The sequence below is a fragment of the Oncorhynchus tshawytscha genome, linkage group LG17 (genome assembly GCF_018296145.1).
Source record: "Oncorhynchus tshawytscha isolate Ot180627B linkage group LG17, Otsh_v2.0, whole genome shotgun sequence".
Classification (NCBI taxonomy): domain Eukaryota; kingdom Metazoa; phylum Chordata; class Actinopteri; order Salmoniformes; family Salmonidae; genus Oncorhynchus; species Oncorhynchus tshawytscha.
In genome coordinates this window covers 9,924,086-9,939,298 of record NC_056445.1, presented here as the reverse complement: position 1 = coordinate 9,939,298, position 15,213 = coordinate 9,924,086, and the positions used below count along the sequence as shown (strand labels likewise).

Genomic DNA, 15,213 nt, shown 5'->3' with positions numbered 1-15,213 from the left:
ACAATGTAGAAAATAGTCACAAAAAATAAGAAAAACCCATGAATGAGTGGGTGTGCCCAAACTTTTGACTATATATATATATATAGGTGAAGTCAGAAGTTTGCATACTCTAACGGCCGTCGTCGGTGGAAGAAGAAGGTGAGGACCAAGGTGCAGTGTGGTAAGTGTTCATGATTTTTAATATAATCAAAACTGAACACTAAACAAAATAACTAGGAAGAACGAACAAACGAAACAGTCCTGTTTAGTGATGACACACAAAACAGAAAATAAACACCCACGAAACACAGGTCGAAAAAGGCTACCTAAGTATGATTCTCAATCAGAGACAACTAACGACACCTGCCTCTGATTGAGAACCATACCAGGCCAAACTCAAAAACATAGAAAAACAAACAGACTGTCCACCCCAACTCACGCCCGGACTAAAACAAAGACAAAACAAAGGAACTAAGGTCAGAACGTGACACATACACCTTAGCCAAATACATTTAAACTCAGTATTTCACAATTCCTGACATTTAACAGTAGAAAAACTTCCCTGTCTTATGTCAGTTTATTTTAAGATTGTGAAATGTCAGAATAATAGCAGAGAGAATTATTTATTTCATCTTATATTTCTTTCATCACATTCCAGTGGGTCAGAAGTTTACATACACTCGATTAGTACTTGGTAGCATTGCCTTTAAATTGTTTAACTTGGGTCAAACGTTTCAGGTGGCCTTCCACAAGCTTCCCACAATAAGTTGGTTGAACTTTGGCCCATTCCTCCTGACAGAGCTGGTGTAACTGATTCAGGTTTGTAGGCCTCCTTGCTCGCAAACACTTTTTCAGTTCTGCTTTTTCAGTTCTGCCCACAAATTTTCTAAAGGATTGAGGTCAGGGCTTTGTAATGGCCACTCCAATACCTTGACTTTGTTGTCCTGAAGCCATTTTGCCACAACTTTGTAAGTGAGCTTGGGGTCATTGTCCATTTGGAAGACCCATTTGTGCTTTAACTTCCGGACTGATGTCTTGAGATGTTGCTTCAATATATCCACATCATTTTCCACCCTCATGATGCCATCTATTTTGTGAAATGCACCAGTCCCTCCTGCAGCAAAGCACCCCCACAACATGATGCTGTCACTCCCGTGATTCACAGTTGGGATGGTGTTCTTCAGCTTACAAGCATTCCCCTTTCTCCTCTAAACATAACGATGGTCACACAGTTCTATTTTTGTTTCATCAGATCAGAGGACATTTCTCCAAAAAGTACAATCTTTGTCCCAATGTGTAGTTGCAAACCATAGTCTGGCATTTTTATGGTGATTTTTGAGCAGTGGCTTCTTCCTTGCTGAGTGGCCTTTCAGGTTATGTCGATATAGGACTCGTTTTACTGTGGATATAGATACTTTTGTACCTGTTTCCTCCAGTATCTTCACAAGGTCCTTTGCTGTTGTTCAGGGATTGATTTGCACTTTTTGCACCAAAGTACATTCATCTCTAGGAGACAGAACGTGTCTCCTTCCTGAGCGGTATGATGGCTGCATGGTCCCATGGTGTTTATACTTGTTTACTATTGTTTGTACAGATGAATGTGGTACCTTCAGGCGTATGGAAATTGTGCCTAAAGATGAACTAGACTTGTGGAGGTCTACCATTTTCTTTTCTGAGGTTTTAGCTGATTTCTTTGGATTTTCCCATGATGGATTTTCCCAAGCAAAGAGGCACTGAGTTTGAAGGTAGGCCTTGAAATACATCCACAGGTACACCTCCAATTGACTCAAATTATGTCAATTAGCCTATCAGAAGCTTCTTAAGCCATGACATTATTTTCTGGAATTTCCCAAGCTGTTTAAATGCACAGTCAACTTATTGAATGTAAACTTCTGACCCACACAAATTACTTGTGTCATGCACAAAGTAGATGTCCTAACCGACTTGTCAAAACTATAGTTTGTAAACAAGAAATTTGTGGAGTGGTTGAAAAACCTGTTTTAATGACTCCAACCTAAGTGTACTTCCAACTTCAACTGTATATATATATTCACACACACACAGACACGCAGGGACACTCACAGATATACTCACAGACACCCACAAGGACACGCATACACAGTAGTCTACTGAAGAAACACTATCCCTACAGCTCCTAAAGCCGACTTAAAAACATCACAGACACTTCTTAACTCACATCGCTGGCTTTTAGAACATGTCCTTCAATAAAAGTAAAGCGTTGCGCAAATGGAAACAGTTTGTGTCACTTTTACAGTCCTAAATGCAGGGCTCTCTGTGCCTCTAGGTTTCTAGCATGTCATTTATCTTTGTTCGAAGAAAAAAGACATAGCGTCCAGAATACGACCAAAAACAAGAAATTGGATTGAAAAAAAAAGGATATATCAATTCCATTAAGAGTTGACACTTACTCCACAAACTTGGGAACTGAACCCCTTTTCATAGTAACCTGGAGAATAGGAAACCAATGAAAAAATGTTGGTTGTTGTTTGATCATTTTATTTTGTTATTAAACCAACTGATTATCCTTTGAGTGCAACTTTTCAATGATTGCTAGGAGTATGGTTTATTGGTGAGCAGTGAGCAACCTCACAGGCAGCATAAACAGACCGTGTGCGACTAGATAATTAGTACGTCTCAGTCTATTTCAGAGGTTTGTGATGCATGGTTTCAGATCCACCGTCCGTGCACGATTCAAAGTCTTACATCCCTTACATCAGTGTCCAGGCATGGTGCAATTCAGAAGGACCGTAGGACCAGTTGCCCTTATTTTATACCAAGCCAATGATTCAGGCCCTGTTCAGTATTTAACATCTAGAACATTAGAACAAAAGCCACAGGACAATCCATTCGTCATGTCTGCCCACACAGGAATTCATTAAGGCCCTTCCAAAGGCCCGCTAAAAAAGCACCAATCACTTTTAAGAGTCCGTTTCTACCTTTTTTTCTAAGAAACCAATTTCCATGTATAATGAATCTTCAGAAAATATGTTTTTTATGCGATTTAGTGAAGGTGGATGACTCTGTCTCCACATTTGGAGAAGATAATTGGAGAGGGATGACGCTCACTAAAACCCTGGGGTTCTAAAATTAGACTTGTATTTTTAATCTCTGAATCACAGTTCAAAACAGATAACCTTAGCCTGCCTATTTCCTACAAAATCTCAGTGGTTTGGGCAGTGTCGGATTCTATGACTAAATAAGCATTCCAATCACAGCCATGGAGCCCATTGACACACACACATGCATGCACGTACGACTACGCAAGTACTTAAATCTGTGCAGACAGACGACCATGAAGGATTCCTGCACTGTCTGGAGCTTTATCAGTTCCCGGGGGACAAGTGCCCATCTGAAGGCCGTCTAAGAGCTGGTCAGCTGGGACAGGAAAGACAGGACTAGGGGCCTGACACAATTACCACAAGCCAGGACCACCTCAGATCCCACACCACTCACTCCAGCCTTCAGCCTCCAGCCTCCCAGGACCTCAGTGGGGCTGGTAATTGATCAGCACCGGGGATGAGCGAATATATAGAAATTAGAGTGTTTGTCTAACGGGTCAGGGCAGTACCATTAATCTCTCTGGGAGTGTGTTCTGCATTGTAATGTCCTCATCAGTACGCTATACCAGGCTCACCATTCCACACGGGGTTATTAATTCTGCAGTCCCTGTGTGCTGCTGGTATGTGGGTGCGTTTCTGTTATCTTTCCTTGTGTGTACCAGAAGTCCTCACAAGGATAGTAAAACATGGAACATGTGGACAAGTGGGGACATTTTGCCTATCCCCACAAGGAAAAATTATATTTTAGGCTGAGGGGTTAGGTTTAGGGTTAGGGTTACAATTAGGGTTAGAATTAGGGTTGGGGGTTACTGTTAGGTTTAGGGTTAGGAGTTAGGGTTAGTTATAGTTTTAGGGTTAAGGGTTTGGTGGTAAGGTTAGGCTTAAGATTAGGGTTCGATTTAGGGTTAAGTGTTAGGGAAAATAGAATTTTCAATGGGAATCAATTATTTTGTCCACACAAGGATAGCAATACAAAACTGTATGTGTGTGTGTGTGTGTGTGTGTGTGTGTGTGTGTGTGTGTGTGTGTGTGTGTGTGTGTGTGTGTGTGTGTGTGTGTGTGTGTGTGTGTGTGTGTGTGTGTGTGTGTGTGTGTGTGGCATGCTGCAGGGGTGGCACAGGGAGAGGGGTGAGGTGTAGGGGAGAGGGGAGAGGGGAGTGGGGGTGGAACAGGTCAGGTAATGTGGCATGGCAAGGTCAATATTTTAGCTTGGCTGGTGTGTCCTAATTAAATTAGTAGAGCTCCGCTACATAGCATGGCACACGAGCAAGCACAAAGATATGTAAACTCCTGCACTATCGTCGTGCCATATGCCAATTAATTTGTGGCATGAGGTGAAACGTAGCACAGCGTGCCAGTTAAGGGAAACATGACTGATTTGGATGAGTTTCAATGTGTTTCATCTAACAAGAATAGGCTACAGTAAGCAGAGCAGGGGATGGGGGCATTTTTGGAAATTAACATCACTAGGCTGGCTGCCCATTGATCAAATACAAAGCCCAGTGTGTTAGTGTGTGTGGATTTCTCGTTAGCCATTTTGATTTCAATAGAAGGACCTCGCGTTTGTTCAATATCAACAACATAACATGTGTAGCCTATTTGGCTAACAGGAAATGTATTTGCTACACAAACAGGGTTTAAAAAGTCATGCCTTTTTTTATGCCCTCGTGACCTAGGAGGTAGAAATATTGTTACAGACACTAACCATATGCCTTTTAGAAGATTAGGCTATAATTCAAGATTGTCAAAATACATCAGAAGGCTTCATTCAGGTCCTACCTGACACATCTCCTCTGACGATGTCATCTCTAGGGCCATCCTTTTCCCACAGAAGAGTTAATATTGTATGCATGGCTGTCATTCTCTCCCGTAGCCTTGAAGACTACAATGTAGTATACTCCTTTGACTATTTCTCCTTCAGAACTGTGAAAGAACCTACGAAAACTCACAAACATTGACGCACTTCAAACGTGTAGAGCAGAGTGCATTTCTGAATCTACACTTCGCATAGGCCTATCTAATTGAGGTTTTCAGTTCAAAGAAGAGTAGCTAATGAGCTTGATTTACTGTATGATGTGATGAATATTGAAAGACTAGAAGCAAAGGAATAAGATATAAAAGAGCACCTGTCATTAATTCATGATTAGTGATCTCAGCACCCACGCTCACTGAATAAGCATAGTCTGTGAAAAATAACATTATTATATATTTATTATAAGAATAGCAGTTGTATATGGTGATGGAATAGGCATTTTACATGATAATAGTTTTTAAATGAAACAATAAAGCTATGAGTAGTCTACCATAACGGAAGCAAAATGAATGCCATAGCAACAGCATGTCGCTGCAAAATGTTCAATCCAAAGATACAGGAACAAACAAAAACTGATCTAAAACAGCAAGATACACTACATGACCAAAAGTATGTGGACAACTGCTCATCGAACATCTCTTTCCAAAATCAAGGGCATTAATATGGAGTTGGTCCATCCTGTGTTGTTATAACAACTTCCACTCTTCTGGGAAGGTGTTCCACGAGAACATTGCAGAGGGGAACATTGCTGCGGGGACTTGCTTCCATTTAGCCACCAGAGCATTAGTAAGGTCGGGCACTGATGTTGGGCGATTAGGCCTGGCTCGCAGTTGGCGTTCCAATTCATCCCAAAGGTGTTCAATAGGGTTGAGGTCAGGGCTCTGTGCAGGGCTCTGTGTGAAGTTCTTCCACACCGATCTCGACAAACCATTTCTGCATGGACCTCGCTTCGTGCACGGGGACATTGTCATGCTGAAACAGGAAAGGGTCTTCCCCAAACTGTTGCCAAATAGTTGGAAGCACAGAATTGTCTAGAATGTCATTGTATGCTGTAGCATTAACATTTCCCTTCACTGGAACAAAGGGACCTAGCCTGAACCATGAAAAACAGCCTCAGACCATTATTCCTCCACCACCAAACTTTGCTCTTGGCAATATGCATTGTGGCAGGTAGCGTTCTCCTGGCATCCGCCAAATCCAGATTCTTCCATCAAACTACCAGATGGTGAAGTGTGATTCATCACTCCAGAGAACATGTTTCCACAGCTCCAATCAAACTTTACACCACTACAGCCAATGCTTGGAATTGCGCATGGCAATCTTAGGCTTGTGTGAGGCTGCTCAGCCATGGAAACCCATTTCCTGAAGCTCCCGATGAACAGTTCTTGGAACTCAGTAGTGAGTGTTGTAACCAAGGACAGACAATTTTTACACGCTGCGCGCTTCAGCACTCGGCGGTCCCGTTCTGTGAGCTTGTGTGACCTACTACTTTGTAGCTTGAACGTTTTTGCTTCTAGACATTTCCACTTCACAATAACAGCACTTACAGATGACTGGGGCAGCTCTAGCAGGGCAGAGATTTGACAAACTGACCTGTTGGAAAGGTGGCATCCTATGACAGTGCCACAATGAAAGTCACTGAGCTCTTCAGTACAGGCCATTTTACTGCCGATGTTTGTCTATGGAGATTGCATTGTGTGCTCGATTTTATACACCTGTCAGCAACTGGTGTGGCTGAAATAGCCAAATCAACTAATTTGAAAGGGTGTCCAAATACTTTTGTATATATAGTGTAAATGTGTAACAAAACTATACAAATCCTGTATGACGGTAAAAACGACCGGAGAAACACGCAATAATGCAGCAATATAATTGGCCGACCGACGAATGAGGAAACGCACCCATATCGGCTTGCACATCACAACAATAATCTGATCCGCACTGGAAGTAACATGGCTCCCATGGCCAAGCTCCCGAGAGTTCCAGCGATGCTGTTGGTGATGTTTATTTCGCTCGTTCTCCCAGCCGTGGCATTTGACGGAGGGGACGCCGTCGCACTTCTGCTCGGGGTTACCACATCGGTGGTGGGCGTTTGTGCGTGCAGCGGGTTGGGTCATTTTTGACTGACATAACAAGAGTCGTGTGCCTTATTTTGCTGAAATGTGTGAAGTTGACTGAATGTAGAAGACAAAAAATGAACTACAAAACCAGGAATTTGAGAACAGGAACTGGGAGCATGCGCACTGTACCTGTCGGTTACTTCCTATCACTGAGAGATGGCACATTATGGACTATACATAATAGACTATGTTACCTTAATATGACACCAACATTTGATTTTGCTTGGACTTGAATTGAATATCTTGAGATACTGTACAAGAATAATGTATGTCCCTTCAAAGAGTGTGATGATCAACTGTCCTTTCACAAAATATTGACATTGCCATGGCAGGTGAATTGCCATCTGACAACTGTTACAAGCACAGTAGCTAAAGTGTGTTCTGTCAGAAATGCTTTCACCGCTCTTATAGCATAACACTGTTATTAAGCCCTCTTGATAGAAAATAAATACCTTAATTATTTGTAAATTGCATCTTGGCTCATGGGTCCTTCATTTCACACATACATGTACTGTACATGACCAGTTTCCTTTACTATATTGCTCACTAAAGGGAATGTGTAGCCTCTAATATTTAAACCATCAATGAAATGTCCTTAGCTTCTGTGTTGTAAAACAAATGACAGTGCAGACAATGTAAAGATTGAACACTGGTCTAGTATCGACTTTCTCCATATACCAAACAACCTCCCCTTTGTGATAAGATATAGCTCAGGGGGGTCATGGAGAGATGCAGTGTGTGCAGGCTTTTGTTCCAGTCCAGCACAAACACTGCCGCCAATTCAAATAATTAGACCACAGCCATTTGAAGTAAGTGTATTGGAGATGAGCTGGAACAAAAGCCTCAGCACACTGTAGCTCTCCATGACCAGTTGGTGACCCCTGAACTAGGCCATAGAAAAGCCTACACAACCCTGTTCTTTCAACAAATATCAATATTACATAAACAATGAAAGATGTACAATATTTTAGAGGTTGCCAGTCATTTGTTTCTGCTCCCAATGTTTCTCAATATTCTTTCTTTGAAACACAATAGTCTGTAGCCTGTGGGTGTGGGGTATGACATCACTGTGTTCTACTGACATAGCCTGGAAATGAAACACACTGAAATTAGAAGGGAGCTCATAATTGAATGCACACACACGCACGCATGCACGCAGGCACTGACAAACACATACATACACGCACACACGCGCACACACACACACACACACACACAACACACACAAACACGTACTGCATAAAGTGCTTTTAATTATACATATGAGAAGTCAGTCTAGCCTGAGGTGAACCATCACCTAGTTTAACCTCTTCATTACTGTGACATATGAATTTATGACATGATACATGTAGCAATGTAATATAGCATTATTTCAAAATCACATTCTACATGTACTGGATTTGATTGTTGTTACACTTGGCTTCTGAATTAGTGTTGGGTGTAGGTCTAGTGCATAGGGACATATAGCTGCCTATAGGCTTAGTCGAATTAATTAATTAATCTATATAGGTGGGCTATAAGCTAAACGCATATTATGCAGAAATGGGAATCTAATGCACTGGGTCTCAGAAAGAGTGATCCGGTCGCACTCTCTCCCAATGTACGCTATAATGACTGATGAAGGCAACGAGGGACTTGTGATGCTGCACCCATTGAGCAGATTGCCGTGAGAGACTATAGTGCCGCAACAAGAGACAAGACGCGTCTTGGATCACAAATCAGATCAGTGCGCATGCTCCGTCCGTTCCGTTTACTGTATATTCACTGTGGTAAAAGGGCAGGCAGGCAACAAACCAAGCTTCTTCTTTTTTTTTTACAGCAAAGTGGCTTCTACAATGTAAATAAGCTCCAAGGAAACCAAAAGGAATATCAACAGGTATGCTTTTAATTTATATCTTAGCAGTCCTTTCTATTTTTATTGGCCTAGTTACTGTGGCTTTGGATTCCAGTCAATTCATAGCGGGTACTTGGAATTCTTCTGCCTAATGGACGTGCGGATTCGCTACACGGTAATGTTCAATCCAACAGTGAACGGTGAGAAATATATATTGTAGTCGAATGAATTCCAACAAAAATGCATGGGAACCGCTCGCATAGCGCTCACCCGAAGGTTAGATAATGCTTAAAAGCGCATCTCCGCTATAATGACAGAATTCGGAAAATACAGTCCGTCACGAATAGCCTTTGTTTGATATGATCTTTTTAAAAATTTTATAAACGAATATGTCATGTTTTTGCATAGCTATCTAGTATTGAATTGTTTATTTCATTCGTGATTTATTTGCATCGAAATGCAGAATTGGATTTATCATCTCATTGTTATAAACATCAATAAACAATTCATAGGGTAACAAATATAATTTTGACTAGACGGTGTTCTTTGTTAAAATGGTTGTGAGATTCGATAGTCTATTGCCTAAAATCAAAGCTGAGCTGGGAAATAGATAAAATCCCAGGTCAATAAACCGCCTTAATCAGGTGAATAGCTTATTATAACGTTTACCGTGTAATTCCAGTCAACCGTTAATCAGACAAAAACATGGATGCTTTTAATTCTGTATGCAACATCCGTTAATTTTCAACAAAGCATGAAGGCACATGCTGAGTTTATTGTAAGCATCCCTTGGTCAGATCTATTCTGCAGGGTCTTTGGGTGTGATCAACAGCTCTCTTGCAGCATAATGTTAAACACGTTTTACGACATAATAAAACGACCAAACATCGAACGGAACCCTTTTGTTTACCCCTTTTCTTACCAGACATGAGATGATATGCATTTCCCCTTTAATAGTGACTTAAAACGTTGTCGTAGCATAACATTAGTTGTATTTTCTCTAATGTTCTGTCATTTCTAAAAAAGGGCGGCCCATAAAAGAAAGTCTATTATTGTAACCAGGATTAATGATTGTGTCTTATTAAGCTCATCTGTAGACGAACTATTCCAGCTAGGGCACTGCTCTGCACTGATTGCATACCATTATAAATGCAATGAGCAATTCGACTGAAAATGGAAAGTAAATTAAAAAGGGGAAATGGTAGTTTATCATACACCCAGATACAAGCTAAAGGGTGTGATGCAATGTAAAAACAGTATGAGTGAATCCTGATCAGTGGCTGGTATTTTTCAGGTATTTTTAGGTGTGATGAGACAAAAGAACAAAGGATGCCGTAGAAGAGAGGCTGCTTACAAGCCGGGAATCTGCTTCAAAACACAACAAATGGATCTATCACCTCCCCCTGCCGCCTCCAGATAATGATACTTGGCTGAAGCTACTACATCTTTATGATCCCTCCTCCATCTATGGCGAACTATAGCCATGCAGGGGACCACAACATCTTGCAGAATGTCTCTCCTCTCGCCACGTTTCTCAAACTGACATCCCTGGGTTTTATCATTGGAGTCGGCGTCGTTGGCAACCTCCTGATCTCCATCCTACTGGTCAAAGACAAAAGCCTGCACCGCGCACCATACTACTTCCTGCTGGACCTGTGCGCCTCGGACATCCTGCGCTCCGCCATCTGCTTCCCCTTCGTCTTCACCTCTGTCAAGAATGGTTCCACCTGGACGTACGGCACGCTTACATGCAAAGTGATAGCCTTCCTGGGGGTGCTGTCCTGCTTTCACACAGCTTTCATGCTCTTCTGTGTGAGTGTGACACGCTACCTGGCCATAGCCCACCACCGCTTCTACACCAAGAGGCTCACCTTCTGGACGTGTTTGGCAGTCATCTGCATGGTGTGGACGTTGTCGGTGGCCATGGCCTTCCCCCCGGTGCTGGACGTAGGAACGTACTCCTTCATAAGGGAGGAGGACCAGTGTACGTTCCAGCACCGCTCGTTCAGAGCCAACGACTCCCTGGGCTTCATGCTGCTCCTCGCCCTGATCCTCCTGGCCACCCAGCTTGTCTACCTCAAGCTAATCTTCTTCGTCCACGACCGCCGGAAGATGAAACCAGTCCAGTTCGTGCCTGCCGTCAGCCAGAACTGGACCTTCCATGGTCCCGGGGCCAGCGGCCAGGCAGCGGCTAACTGGCTGGCGGGGTTCGGCAGGGGCCCCACCCCGCCCACCCTGCTGGGCATCAGGCAGAACAGCAATGCAGCGGGCCGGCGACGCCTGCTGGTGCTGGATGAGTTTAAGACTGAAAAGAGGATAAGTAGGATGTTCTACATCATGACCTTCTTCTTCCTCACACTGTGGGGCCCCTACCTAGTGGCCTGCTATTGGAGGGTGTTTGCCAGGGGCCCCGCGGTCCCAGGGGGGTACCTGACCGCGGCGGTGTGGATGAGCTTCGCCCAGGCGGGAGTCAACCCCTTTATCTGCATCTTCTCCAACAGGGAGCTCCGGCGCTGCTTCAGCACCACTCTCCTTTACTGCAGAAAGTCCAGGTTACCTAGGGAACCCTATTGCGTTATATGAAGGCTTGGGTTGTTTTTTCTCTTCCACTTCTCCACTGATTGATCTCAATTTGGGTTTGGTCCCATTGTACAGCTCTCTTTCTCTTCATCCTCCAGTTTCTTCTCCTCCTCCTCCTTCCATCTCTTCTGAGGCAGAAGTTGGACTGTCAATCACTCCCTTGGTTCTGTGATTGAACATCAAACATGGAGGTTGAAGGGAATGAAATAAGCAGGTAGCTGAGAACCCCTCCTGTGTTTATGTTCTAGTAAACAACTGCTGTGGAAGGTTATTTAGAAGCAGAGAAGATGAAGAAAAAAGAATCATTGGTGAAACTACAAAAACAAAAGACTGAGCCCTTGCTTTGGATATTTTGAAGATAATTCTTTGAGTTAAAAGATTTTGGTGAAAAAACCCCACAGAAAACTAAGAAACGATTTCCTCTAAAGAGTCACTGGAATTGTTTTACATTTAAAAGTTGCACTAAAAAGAAGATGTAAAGATGCTTTTTTTGATCTACGGTTGCATTGCAAGATGCAAGGACAACTTGTTTCCCCCCCTAACTAAACAATGAATGCTTTACTTTGCAACAGACATCCCATTCGCTGTATGTAAAGCAAAACAATGTTCGGTGACTAACTGTTGGAATACACCTTCACAAGAGGATTAAATTGGTTTTAATGTAAGTGATATCTTTTTCATTTTGGGGGCAAGGGGGCAGGGGGGCTTAATGAAGGGAATAATGATGTGTGGTTTTGAAGTTGCAACTTAAATCTAAGAAATGATTTCTTGTAGTTTTATGATCCATGTGTCCCTATTGTCTGGAATAGTTCTTTTTCTGAATCTGCTCACATTTGACAAAAAAAAAACAAAGCATATTAAACGATGTTTGGACAAAAACTCGTTTTTTGAGAACAAACAAACCTTAAGAAAGACAGTGAAGAAATATTTAAATGTGTCACATCCATGTTACCCAAAAACCCTGAAATATTGTTACAGTATTGCTGAAGCCACTCCAGGTGTTCTTGCCTTAATGGTTCTGATATTGTTCTGTTTTTCAGTTGTTTTGGATTTTCTCATCCACTCCTGAAAAATCCTTGACTCTATTCACATCAATGTCAAGTGCATGTTCATTTTCAAAAGCTGGTCCACACTCGTAAGCATCACGGGTCATACACTCAGCAGAGCAGCCCATTTTTTATTCTGCAAAGGTTTGCTATGTACACCCCACAGAGTGCTCAGAGCACAGGGAGTGTGTGTGTGTGTGTTTGTGCGTGGGCACATGTGTGTTTGTGTGTGAGTCTTCAGACAGCTGTCACTTCAAGACCAGAGCCTTATTATGAAATCTTGCACAATTTGTAAAAAGTGTTGAAGGAAAAAAAAACATTTAAGGCACACCGTCTTGTTTATTTATACTTTCCCTACATTTGATCTCTACTGATTGTTTCAAATAACTTACTTTTTCTCTTGTGGCCATTTTAATATTTATTCGGTATTCTTTTTTGTATATTATAGATAGATTGTGTGTAAGAATGTGAGTCTTTCATTTTGAAGTCCCGAATGTGAGTACAGTTTAAATTACGATTGCATTCGCTGAAAGTTAACTGTGTAATCTGTTGAAAATAAAATTTTACATTTTGCAAACTTGTTTTTTTTCCTTTCACTGACAGAGATTTCATGTTCAATCCGGCCTTCAGGTTTGACCAGGTCAAGAGATTTGATCACTGTTCAGAAATCCCAAACTAATCTGATGTCTTATAACGCTCTTGTTTAGATTTTCTTGATTCCATCCGATAATCTATGGTGTATCAAAAGAAATATACTATAAATCCTCTTCCCTAGTTACAGTTCCATAGTACTTCCTCAATACAGTGGGTATCATAAGTATTCACCCCCCCCCCTTCATTTCTTCACATTTTATTGTCACAAAGTATATATTTAACTGTAAATGATCTGTTTAATGTCAAAATGAAGAAAAAAAGTGAAACATTAATATACATTAATTAAATAAGTATTCACCCCCCTGTGTTACAAGTTTCAAACATTTTACAAGCACCTTTACCAGCGATTACAGCTGTGAGTCTTCTTGGGTTAGTCTCTAAGAGCATTGCACACCTGGATTGTGCAATATTTCCCCATTGTTCTTTTCAAAATGCTTCAAGCTCTTATAGGTTTTGGGGGACATGGTTAGACAGCAATTTTCATGTCTCCCCATAGATTTTCAAGCAGGTTTAAGTCAAAACTGTAATTTGGCCACTCAGGAGCATTCACTGTCTTCTTGGTAAGCAACTCTAGTGTATTGTGAAATAACTACAATGTTGCAAATGAACGCTGTAGCTGTTTTAAAATCACCAATCGGGGGGCGGACTGGTATAAGAAATCGGCCCTGACATATCTAACACACTGGATATTTTTTTTCCTTCAGGCCCCCATTATTAGCCAGATAATTATTATTTTGTACAAAACCCCCAAGTTAGACAGGTCCACTGGGCTAACAAGGGACAAGCCCATCTGGCATTTGCCCAAAATACCAGATGGGCTTGGTGACCAGTCTGCCCCGGCCACCAATGGCCTCATGGTGGCATTCCTTCCTGTTTCCTTCCTGTGCTGCAGCTCAGTTCAGACGTAAGAGTGTATATTTTTGTATCTGGGTGGTTTAATACATCATCCACAGCATAATTATTAACTGGAACATGCTTAAAGAGATATCCAATGTCTGAGGGTGTCACGACTTCCGCCGAAGTCGGTCCCTCTCCTTGTTCGGGCGGCGTTCGGCGGTCGACGTCACCGACCTTCTAGCCATCGCTGATCCATTTTTCATTTTCCATTGGTTTAGTCTTTTCTTCCATCACACCTGGTTTCAATCCCATCAATTATATGTTGTGTATTTAACCCTCTGTTTCTCCTCATGTCTTTGTTGGTGACTGTTTGTTGTATGTTTTGTGCAAGTCATGTTCTGGTGTGCGACGGGTTTTGTTCCCTATTATACTATTTTTGTATATATTGTTTTTCTGAGGTTTTTTTGGAGCATTTATTAAACTGCTCCGTTTATACCAAGTTCATTCCCCTGCGCCTGACTTCCCTGCCACCAGCACGCACCCATTAAGAAGGGCCCTTACATACTGTATGTTGTATGTATGGGGGACAGAGGAAGGGGTAAACATGAAAAATGATGTCAATCCCTATTATTTCACACCGAATGAGTCCATCAAATGTATTACGTGATTTGTTATGTCAAAATGTACCCCTGAACTAATCTAGGCTTGCCTGAACAAAGGGGGTGAATACTTACGCAACAACTATATTTTAGTTAAACAATTTGAATACATTTGAAAAGATTTGTCAAATGTTCTTTTCAATTTGACGTTAATGGAGTATTTTGTGCAGATCAACGACAAAATGACCACAACGAAATCCATTTTCAATCCCACTTTGTAACGCAACAAAATGTGAAGAAATCCAAGGCGGGTAAACTCTTATGATACCCACTGTACCACTGCCACCGGTGGTGGCATCAATGTTGACAGGTTGATCAAGGTGCACAACAAGAAGCCATGCCATTGCCAATCTGCTTCTCTTGTGTCTAGATGTATTGATAGTGAATTGAGTTCTATGCTGTGTTTGTGTTGAAGGCTTCCCATTCATTCACTGTGTCATCTTCTGCCTTTGTGGAACGTGTACTTAAGCAACTTCATTTCTATGCCAGTCTCAAAAAATAACTGAATGACCTTAGCCCAGTTGGCTTGCGAACATAAAATATGATGCTGAAATCATGGAAAGCATGCTTGTAAACAAGACAGACAAATTGCGAAGGTGCAGTTGACCTGA

At 41.9% G+C, this 15,213-nt stretch overlaps 2 protein-coding genes across 3 annotated transcripts; both read left to right on the top strand.

Moving 5' to 3' along the window:
- Window positions 1–6,824: 6,824 nt before the first annotated feature.
- LOC112217157 (small integral membrane protein 30-like) lies at window positions 6,825–6,995 on the top strand. Its single transcript, XM_024377446.1, has one exon. It carries the CDS (start codon window positions 6,825–6,827, stop codon window positions 6,993–6,995), a length of 171 nt encoding a protein of 56 aa, XP_024233214.1.
- A 1,711-nt stretch (window positions 6,996–8,706) lies between these two features.
- gpr85 (G protein-coupled receptor 85) lies at window positions 8,707–12,089 on the top strand. Of its 2 annotated transcripts, none has more exons than XM_024377512.2 (2): window positions 8,707–8,868; window positions 10,121–12,089. In XM_024377512.2, the coding sequence occupies exon 2, from the start codon at window positions 10,276–10,278 to the stop codon at window positions 11,407–11,409; it is 1,134 nt and encodes a 377-aa protein (XP_024233280.1). In that variant the 5' UTR covers window positions 8,707–8,868; window positions 10,121–10,275; the 3' UTR covers window positions 11,410–12,089. The 2 variants fall into 2 exon arrangements, with proteins under 2 accessions (XP_024233280.1, XP_024233281.1); XM_024377513.2 differs by having other exon boundaries at window positions 8,707–9,026.
- The last annotated feature ends 3,124 nt before the right edge of the window (window positions 12,090–15,213 follow it).